Source organism: Gavialis gangeticus, unplaced genomic scaffold (genome assembly GCF_001723915.1).
Source record: "Gavialis gangeticus isolate Ggan-Ray unplaced genomic scaffold, GavGan_comp1, whole genome shotgun sequence".
NCBI lineage: Eukaryota > Metazoa > Chordata > Crocodylia > Gavialidae > Gavialis > Gavialis gangeticus.
The window spans coordinates 25,108,585-25,119,514 of record NW_017728994.1 but is presented as its reverse complement, the minus strand read 5'-3'; the positions used below and the strand labels follow the sequence as shown (position 1 = coordinate 25,119,514).

General features: G+C 42.3%; 1 protein-coding gene across 2 annotated transcripts in view; it reads left to right on the top strand.

Moving 5' to 3' along the window:
• VCL (vinculin) overlaps positions 1-10,930 on the top strand; it is a 128,021-nt gene that overhangs the window by 79,890 nt on the left and 37,201 nt on the right. For both annotated transcript variants that reach the window (XM_019502386.1, XM_019502385.1), the window contains exons 5-6: positions 1-122; positions 2,620-2,780. In XM_019502386.1, the coding sequence (XP_019357931.1) occupies positions 1-122; positions 2,620-2,780 (283 nt within the window). The remainder of the gene's footprint in view (positions 123-2,619; positions 2,781-10,930) is intronic.

Genomic DNA, 10,930 nt, shown 5'->3' with positions numbered 1-10,930 from the left:
AATGACAAAAATGGCAAAAATGATTGATGAAAGACAGCAGGAATTGACTCATCAGGAGCACAGAGTCATGTTGGTGAATTCCATGAACACTGTGAAGGAGCTATTGCCAGTCCTTATTTCAGGTACTTGGTCAGACTATTTAATACAATTACATACAAATGTATAATGCAGATTTGAATGGCATTGTGTTTTGTCCATTAAAATAGCAGCCTTTACGTCCCTTTTAGATTGACTGAAAATATTTAGGTGTTTGGATTATTTGTCAGTAGCTTGGAGGTGGGAAGAGAAGCTATTACATCAACTTACCCATTTTAAGTTTTGTGCACTTGCAACTTAAAATAACTTGCAAAAATTAACTCTATACTATTTATATGAGTTGTGTTTACATGCCATGCATGTCATTTACTGCAGTATTACATTTTAATAAATATTTTAAAATAGCTGTTTGCATTAATGCATTTATATGAAAGAACTTTCTTGTGGTTGACCTACCTTTTTTAGCATCTATTCATAATGGGCCTCACAGCAGTGTAGTCTAGATGCTGCTGTCAAAGGCTGAGACATGTATACTCTTCAAAAACAAAGCAAATTAACTCCCCCTCCCCCAGATCTTGTACGTGTACACACACAGACACACTTGGGGGAAAATGGGACCTATTTCTGCCGCACTTAAGCTTCTGATGCATTTTATTCTGGGAACGGCCTAAAAGGGAAGAGGCCTCCACTTGTTTGTTTCTTGGGTGTAGAACTTACAGTCCCATTGCTGAAGCAGCTTGGCCCTCTGTCAAAACTCCTGTCCTCTGCCACAGGGAGTGCTGGTTGAGCTACAGCTAGGCAGACTGAATATCTTACCCAGTAGATATAGCAGTGCATAATGTTGAGAATATTTTGGCCTATTAGTTGTTTGCACTTGTGAACAGATTGTTTTCCTTCTCTCCAGTGCCAGGTTTCATTTTTTTCAAGTGTTATAGTTGGGGTGGCAGTTTAAGCACTGTTTTTTTGCTTTAAGAATGTAGTACAAAATTACTCTCTCTTTCTTTCTAGTCCCTAGTACATGCTTTGTGTATGACACAAGCTGTAAAGTATATCTAAACAAGTTGTCTGCTTGGAGATCCACAATGGAGTAGCTGTCTGAATAATAGAATTTTGGTTTGAAGGGTTTTTGACAAAGTTGTACAAGTAGACTACAGCAGGCTTTGCCTTTGTAATGTCCTTTCAAATCCTACCTTCCTCTTGATGTTAAATTGAGTTAAATCAAAGCACTGGACAGGTTTTGGAATGGGACTGTCTTTGCATCTGCAGAAATTGAGGTACTGCTAATGACCCCTATAGCATAGCATTGTGCTTCTGTTCTAGTCCGTAAAGATGACTCCACAAAATGTAAAGGTAGCCTGAGATGACGAAATAGCAATGTAGGGCTAAACATTGATTGTCTAATTTGGCTTTGATTTTAAATGTTCAGGCAAGGTGAAACATTTTGGACAAAAGTGCCTGTGTCTGTATTGGTTTAGTACATTCCTGTGATTATCTTAGTAATGTGCATGGGGTTTTCCGATTGCTATTGCCCTGGCGTGAATTTTAACTGAGAAGATGGGTGTAGGAACACACAAGAATCTGAAAATTATAGGTTTATGGTATATTTTGTATTGATGCTGACTATTTGATGCATCAGTGCAAAATAGGAAAAGGAAAAGGAGAGAAACAGAAGCATCTGCATAGGAAAACTAAGAGGTGGTAGTGGTATGTGGCAGTGTAATCTACTTAGCTGGGAAGCAAGAACAATGAAGATAGGACAGCATATGCTTTAGCATGAGCTAGAAACTAGAGCAGTGGTTCTCAACCCTCAGCACCCCGAAGAGTTATGAGATCCTTTTAGGAGTGCTCTGGAGTGCTGAACAATATGAATACTTTTAGGTAAGCAAACACCTACACATGATTCACAGGATGAATGCAGTGTCAAAAATTGTGGGAGTCTTTACACGTGCTGCAGGGATGGGGCAGTGCTTTAATTAGAGCAGCTCTTGGGAACCACTAATGTAAAGCATTTCCAGCATCTTGTATATTCAGCATCCTGTGCTTCAAAATGGCAGCGGGGGTGCTTTTAACTAAAGTTTGTTCAACAAGCTGTAGTTAAAGTGCTTCCACTGCTGTTTTGAAGCATGGGGGCGCTGAATACATGAGACACCAAGGCTGCTGGAACATGGCAATTAGCATGCTCAGTTGCTTTAACATGCTGTCATTACAGTGCGTCAGAGCAGGTGCCCCACATGTCTACAGGCACCCATTCCTTCTGACCCATTGTGGCCTTTCTGAGTTCTTTGCAACATGAATTGCTCCATTATTTTTCTTTAATCAAAAAATGAGTGGAAACACAGAGCTGGATTTTCTGAGGGGTGCCTTCAGTCTAAAAAGGTTTAGAACCGGTGAGCTAAAGTATATATTTTGAAATACTACACTTGACTGACCTAATTATACCAATGAACGCATCTTAAAGGCCTCAGACGCCATGGTTTTATTTAATCCCATTACGTATTGTTCATGAATGAAACAGTGGGAGAGCGTCTTGTTTAAGAACTGAATCTTTTGGTGGTTTACTAATCAGTTGTACAACGTTCACAGCTATGAAGATTTTTGTAACTACTAAAAATTCTAAAAGCCAAGGGATAGAAGAGGCTTTGAAAAACCGTAACTTCACAGTAGAGAAGATGAGTGCCGAGATAAATGAAATCATCCGTGTGTTGCAACTCACTTCCTGGGATGAGGATGCCTGGGCTAGCAAGGTATGTTCACTACTCCTTTTGGAAATTCTGCTTGACTTACCATAGCAAGTATAAAATTATTTCAGATTATTTGATTATAGAGTCTGTAGATTTTATCTTGCTACACTGTGTGATACCATACCGTAAGAGAATCAAGATAAAAGATTATCATAAAGATTATCATTGGAGCTAATTTGTCTTTGAGAGAATATTATTTCTGTTACTGCTTTACCTTTTTCTTAAAAAAACAAAACAAAAAAATCTTGTTGACTGGTTACTCTTACTTGATTTCATATAATAAAAACAAGAAGGTTATAAAAGAACATTATGTGAGCTTGTTCCAATGGCTTATTTGAAGGGCTCTCTGATAGCATTCAAGAGATTGTGATTTATGTTAAATTTGGTTTCTTTCTTTGGCGTCACAAGATAATTGTAAAATGCAGTGCAGTCTTCCCAAAGGAGGGAAGTATGTGACAGTCATACCTTATCTAGCAAAGTGAGAATAAGTTGGGTACAAAAGTTGTTCTCAGTCTATAGAAATCATGCCTGAAACTGGTTTAATACGTGAGTACTCATAATTCATTATTTACCCAGAGTTGCCTTTGCAAGTGTTAGGAAAAAAGTTAACTCACAGTCATGTTGACTGAAGTTTTTGTTTGATTAAGGCAAGGTGAAAAGTTCCACAAGTGGTGATTAACTGAGAAAATCTTTTACTTTTTGCATTTACCTGAGTGTTGAGGTAGTAGATGCAGACAAAAGTGCAGCTCCCCACTGTAACTGAGAACACGTTGCAGGAAGTGTTCCGAGTTACAGTGATCTCCGGGCCAAACAGAAGTTCACTGTTGGTTCCGGGGGGAGGGAATCTAGCTGCTGGCTTCCAGCATACAGTCTGTTTCCCCTAGCAGTGCCCCTCCTCCAGTCCCAGCCTGTCCCTTTTCTCAGAATGGGAGGGAGAAAAGGGAGCAGAGGAAACTCCTAGGGGCTCCCCCGCTGGCTCTGGATGGTGGGGTGGGTGAATTGGAGCCACCCACCTTGCTGGGGCAGGGGGGCCTACAATACACCAGCCCCATCCTCCAGGAGGGGCTAAAAACCCCCAGACTGAACTCCTTTTGCTCCCCCTCTCCCTTCTGAAAACAGCTCAGAGGCTAGCAGGCAACGCAGATGCAAATTACAGAAGATGCTGTTTTGAAATGTCTTCATCTGAAACCTCATGCAATGAAATGAGGGTTCAGATTTTTGCCAAATTGGCCATTTTGAAGCAGTATGCAGTTTTGCACTTGTATTTGGTTATGGTTATAGACCACTTCCTGTGGCCATATCAGGTGAAAATTGTCTTTTTTGTCTGCACCCAGTGTTACTGTCTGTTGTCCTTATTTCTCTCCTCCAGAAACGGCTTTCTGGGCTGTGTGCTCATTTTGGATGAGAGAGGGTATAATCTGAGGTCCGATTAGTTGGAATGTTTACCAAATTATTGTCATGCAGATGGAACGTGCGAGTGCTGGTGTGGTTCTCCTTTCTTTTCTTGTCAACTTTTAAAATGTCTCTGTTGCCAGTTCAGCCCCATGTCTGCTGCTCAGCAGAAGGGAACGTTGGCAGCTTGGAGAAGGCCGCCTATATGTGTTTACATCCTGTGTAACTACAGTTGCAAAGAAATGGCCCCTTAAATAGGTTGCTGATAGGATTTGGGGGAATAGTTGCACAGCAGCAAACAACAGACTATTTCAAAAAACATCTATAGGGATAAAAACCTGTTAGTTCACCATTATTAGTTGGTTCAGGAAACCTAACATCAAATTTGAGCAAGGGATTAAACCACGTTGGCCTACATATTGGTGTACTGACCCTTATTTTGCATCTGAAGTATTTTACCACTACTATTTCTTTATCATGACTACGTTATGCATCTTTGTTTTTGTTCTTCTGTTTGTTTCTTACTCTTTTTCTCACCTTTTAGAAGGTAAGCTTTCTTCCAGACCCTACACTTCTACTTTTATACTAAAACCAAAAAGCATGTTTGACATTTTGTGCTGTGTGCAGACTGTGTGCTGTGCATTTTTTTTTCTGTGTGCCAGTTGTAACACCATACTCATGTGTATAGGTTTTTTAAAAATTATTTCAGTCGAGTGTTAGCTAAACGGCTGTATATGAAAATCAGAGTTACATGATCATGTACAGATGCTCAGTTTTTCCCGAGACAGTTGTTGGTCTCCCAGGAGAAACCACAAGAGTATAGATGTTCAGGATGTTTCTCCAAGAGGGAAAATGGCTGTCCTGGGAGAAGAATAAGCTGGGTTCAACCAGGGTTATATCTCTCCTAGGAGCGTTTTTTCCTGGAAGAGCAAATGTCTATACATGCTCTTTGTCAAGTTATGAAAAGACAGACTTATTGAGTTTGAAAGGAACACTTCTAAGGTTTTTTTTTGTTTTTTTTTTGTTTTTTTTAAGGATAGCTTTCTGTTAATGTTTTTATTTTCCAGTATGTTACTAGTATCTGTTCCTCATGAATATCGACCCCAAACATGCAAGAGGAAGCTTTCTGTTTGTCAGGAAGCCTTTACCAAGGTTGGTTTTTTTTTTTCCCTTTTTTTTTTTTTTTGAGTAATTTTACCCTTTCCAAAATTCCTGCTCTTCAATAGCAGCAACCGTCAAAATTCCTTCAGAATGAAAAAAACTTTTACTAAGGATAAGTGCCTTAGTACAGTAGCTTCTGTTTTATATATACTGCATTTACTCACGTATGAGATGACCCCTTATATTTGGAGGGTTACCTTGAATTTGAATTTGCCCCTCTTTCTGCTGCTATATCAGGGAGAATAAATCTGAGTCAGGTAGCCCCCTTCCTTTTTGTACCCCCCACCACACCTTCTTCCCCTTGCAGTTCTTTCCCTCGCTCCTTACTGTCAGATCCTGCTCTCCCTGAGACATGGAAGGGCAGACTTGAAAGCACTGACCTTGAAATAAACACAGTTTATTTTGTAGGCAAATTACTACAGGTATCCATAGACTTAGTTAGAATGATGCATTTTACCTTTTTTAAAAAGGTTGCAAGTTTTAGCACAGGTACTCCGTAAACATACTTGTAAAAACAGCACTTTGGCACATGCTTATACTAACTACAAATGATGCATGATGTTAGTCCAAAGGCAAAAGACTCATGATTTACCGTACAGTTCATTGGATTGGGCCCCATCAGTCAACAGCATTTCAAGCCTTTGTGATCCCACAGCTCAGTACTACTCAGCGTGTGTGTGCATTCAAGATATTCCCCACAAGTGATCCTTGTGATAATTAGTCTGTCCCCCCCTCCCATGACTGGAACCAGGTGTTTTTGTCATAAAACCTAGGATATCCCAAAAATGTATATGCAGATGTAGCGCAGGGCAGCATAGTCCAACTTCACCTCATGGAGGGCAAGGTCACACTAATCATCAGGAATCTTGGTTTTCTCTGATAAAAATAGCAAATTCTCTGATTAAAAATCCTCATTTAAAATTAAACATCACTATATACATAGGTATCAATTGAGCACAATGTTTTATTGATATATATATAATTTTAAAGAAATTTTGAAGCCTACTAGTGCCTCAGTCAGTATAATAAAATAAATTCTAAATATGTATAAATTTTGGTATTTGATTTTAGGTTTTTTTATCATAGAAAATCAGAGCTCCCTCTGCCCCCTTAGCTGACCAGGATGCAGGTCCCAGACCCCTTACTCCCCACACACAAACCCCAGGCCCTGGCAGAGGGGGCCCCCAGCCGCCAGGTCTATGGGGCCAGAGACCTGGGGCCACTTCCCCCTGCCCCCTGCAGCAGCAGCTGAGTCCTGATGGTTGCCCACAGGAAGCAGTGGCTGCTGTGGCAGATTGGGGCATGGAGCCCAGCTCCCCCTCCCCTGTGGGCAGCATGGGCAAAGCAGAGCCCCTTTTGTGGAGGGGAGGGTGGGTGCCGGCTGCCTGCTGCAGGCTCAGGCAGGGGGCTGGCTTCCTGCCACTGTGCTCACTCCCAGGGGACTGTGGAGGGCATGTGCCCACCAGATATGTGCGCAGGATGGGGACAGGTGTGGGCTGCCTGCTGCAGGCTTGGGCTCCCTGCCCTGCTGCCCTCTGCCTGTGGCCTGCTTGCCGCTGCAAGCCCCGCATCACCCTGGCAAAGCGCCCCGTATCCACCTGGCAGCACCGGGGGTCACAACCCCCAGGGTTCTGCAGCCCAGCGGATGGGATGTGGCGTGGCAGGGCCACAGGATGGGGAGCCCAAGCCTGCAGTGAGCAGTCTGCACTCATGCCATGCATGAATCTGGGAGCACGTGCCCCTTATTGCCCTCCCAGGAGTGTGCGCAATGGTGGGGAGCTAGCTTCTCCTGCCCCCCAGATGAGCTACCTGCAACCCTGTCCCACTTGCTGCTGGGGCCCTGTGGCCATGCATTCTGGCCCCAAGCCCTGCCCAGACTGGGCAGCAGGCCCAGCCCTGCCCAACTCCCTCCCTCCATCACTATGGGGGCCTCAATCCCTCCCTGCACCCCACCAGACTTACCTGCAGGAGCTGCTCTCCAGGCTGCTTGGCAGCCATATGCCTGTACATGCACATGGTGCCCCCAGCCTGACTGCCCTCCTTCTGCACCCCCAGCCCCTTTCAGGCTGGAACTCTGCCAGCCTGCAGAGAGGTCTTTGCAAAAGTGCACAATCTGTGTGTTTCTCCATTAAAATGAAAAATCCAAGTTTTTTTGGGGTAAAAGGAAAATCTGAGTTTTTCTCTGTTTTTCCTGTGGGAAATGGAAAACCCGGATCCCTGCTAATCATATGCACCAGGCTGAGAGAGGGATTCTGGGTGAGCTCTTTGGGGCCCTGTTTGGTGAAGTTTGTCAGACATTTAAGGCTAGTGAAGAGACAGGTCATTGGAAATGGAAAGAAAGGCACAGCTTAGCTGTGGGAATGAAGAAGTTGAAATGTATGCAGTATAGTGCTTTATTATGACTTGTAGCAGTTTAATGATAAACAGTGTATTTAATGAGGTTTCCTTGTATGCAATTATAGGACAAGGGGCTTTTTTCCTTCACGCTGATTGTGGGGGACATCATCTTGTATTTGAGTAGATACAATAGATTTATTTATCAGAAATTCCCATGATTTCATCACAACTTCACAGTTCTAGTGCATGGAAAACCAGGAAGCTTCATAGTCCGTAATGAATTCAGCAGAAAGTAGGACTGTGCAAAGCTTTGGTCCCTGATTCAGTTCGGCCTTATTCAATGGCTGAATCTCTGAATTGAAATCCAATCGGGAGACCTTTTAATGTCTCCGAATTGAATTGGAACCCTCTGAGTTGATTCAGAAAGATTTGACGATTCGGACATAGACACAGCTTTAAATGTTTTTTCTACATACCTCAAGGTGTCAGGTGGCTCGTGAATGCTGGGTCGGATGGAGCATTCCACAGGAGCGTGGGAGGCTTCCCAGTGAACTCAGCAGCAGACCCAGAAATGGACCAGAAGCACTTCCAGTCCACTTCTGGGTCTGCCGGGGAGCATGCCCCACCATCCACCCCACCATCACAGCATTCACAAGCCGCGCCTGCTACCTTGAGGTATGTAGAAAAAACATTTAAAGCTGCGTCTATGGCTGAACTGCTGATTCTCCGAATTAGCATCAAATCTTCAGATTTAGATTTGGCTGAATAAATCGGGGACAGTGATCTGAATCAATTAATTGAATCACTGTCCCCAGTGCGGGCTGAATCCGAATTGAATGTGGCCCGTTTCGCACACCCATAAGTAAGTTAGATGGTAATAATTCTTAAAATGTGTGAATAGCTCCTTTGTTAGTAATGCAGGTAAAGACTTTTTTTATATAATAGTTCATATTTTGACAGTGTCTCTTAGGGGAAAATGTTAGTCCGAATACATAATACATAAGTATGTTCTGTGGCTAGTATACCAAGTACATTGTGGTGCTCCCTAACTAAATTCAGAGTATTTTAATAATCAATTTTATTTCAGCTTGTAGGATGGTGGTAGTTTGCCAGGATTTTGGAAATCCAGCAATGGGCACTGTCTGTGTACTGAACTTTTCATGGTATCAAGGATATTAAATGTTACAACTGAGCAGGTGTGAGAAGAAATACAAGCCCTTGATTACGGTGTCTTGGCAGTAGTCACATACAATAGACTTTCCTTTTCCATTTTGTATACATGCCAAATGGCTGACTAGAGGAGGAAGGAGCTGTTAATTTATTTCCCCTTATACCTGTTGCATGTATCTTGTGGTAAAAAAATATTCCTCCAGAAAGGGGAGGAAATTAAGTTAAGAGAAAAGGCTAGAAGGAGGAATTCTTAGTGGGGAGGGAGGGACTGTACAATTATACCAGTGTTAATGAAAAGTTCAAGCAAATTCCAACACTATTTCATAGCCTCGTTGTGAGTAACAGCTATAAGTAATAGATCTGTAATTATAACTACACAGAAATATACTTAAGTTCTTCTAAACCTATTTGCTACTGACTGAAATCCCCTGGAGTGTTGTGGGTTGTGACATCGCATTCACAGTACCATGAGCTGTCACTTATAGTACTCAAGATGGGTTGAATACTGATCTAGAATCAAGGTGCTGGATAAACATGGGCATTTTTCTTAGGCAAAAATCAGTAGCTATTTTAACTGTCTAGCTACAGCTTTTTTTCCCCCTTTTTAAAAAAAAAATTGCAGTGTAATGAAAAATCCTGTAAGGTGAAACTGGGATAAAACTACATACAATAAACTGAGTGTACAAATGTTAGTTTTTCCTTTGTTTTTCCCTACTTCTTTCTCAGCCTGTAGGCATGTGAGCTGTCTGCTGCTGCATTGTTAACTGCATGTAACTCATTCTTCAGCAGAGGAGTCAGCTTATAGTGAATAAGGAATGGATTCTACAAGGTCCCGAGCCCTCAACTCACAACGAGCGCTCTGGGAAGCTGGGAAGTGTCCAGTACCTTGCAAGATTGAGCTTTGTGTGATGACTAAGCCAGCTGTTATGCCAGAAAGTTGGACTTGCTGTACTTTCCTCATCATTCCCTTCTTTGGTAAAGGAATGAAGCTATTTCTCAATGTCCCTAGACTAGAGCACTTGATGCTGAGTTTGTATGTTATATTCAGTCTCTGCAGGGTTTCTGAGTTTCCCCTGCATATAACACTACTGCCAATATACGTTTTGGACTAGAATATATTCTGAGGGATTTGGAAAATATCTAGTAAGGGCAGAAGTATCACAGAAGTGGTAACTCGATCTGGATGTTATCTTCCCTGCAAAGGGCCCATTCTTTTTTGCTCCTCCTCTCAGGCAATGGTTATTCTGCTTGTGCAACTTATTTTGTCTAGGCTTTCTGAAAAAAACCCAAAACCAAATAGGTTTCTTCCTGTTGCTGCAGCTGCTTTCTGGGAAAACTTTGCATTTCTTTACATGGAAAAAGGTATGTTGCTATAACAGCAAATTCCCCAACTGAAGATGAGCTTAGACTGAAAAAAGTACATGTTACTCATGTAATTGCATCAGAGCTGTGAATTCCTCACTCCTAATTTGCATTACTGACATGCCATGAATAGATGCCATTAATGCACCTGATTTATAGGGGAGACAAAAATGAACCTGAAGGAAGATTGAAGCTCAGAATGTTTCAGTGCACAACATACTAAGCAAGAGTGTTTTAAAGTGATGCCCTAGATAAGCTTTCAATTCCAAGTCCTTGTCTACTGGCTAGGATCTATCTATAGGACCATACATTTCAATGATCTCTGCACTCCAGCTGTCTCTTCAAGTATGTTATGGTGGTAAGAGATCTGTGCCCCCAAGGGATGAGGTAATGACATATACTGGCATGTTCAGCTAAGGAACCTATTTTCATTGAGGATGCTTGCTAAAAAAGAAGCTTGCATTAAGCAGAATGAAAATTTAGAGAGCAATCTTTTGCATTACTGTTCAAAACCCATTCACACTACTTCATAGTTTCATAGATTTAGGGTCGGAAGGGACCTAGTAGATCTTCTAGCCCGACCCCCCCGCCAGGGCGGGAGAACAACAAAACCCCAAAACAAAAACGGGACTCAAATGAGTCCAGCCAGGTAGGCATCCAGCCTCTTCTTAAAGACCCCCAGGGTAGGGGCCAGCACCACTTCCCTTGGAAGTTGGTTCCAGCTCCTAGCC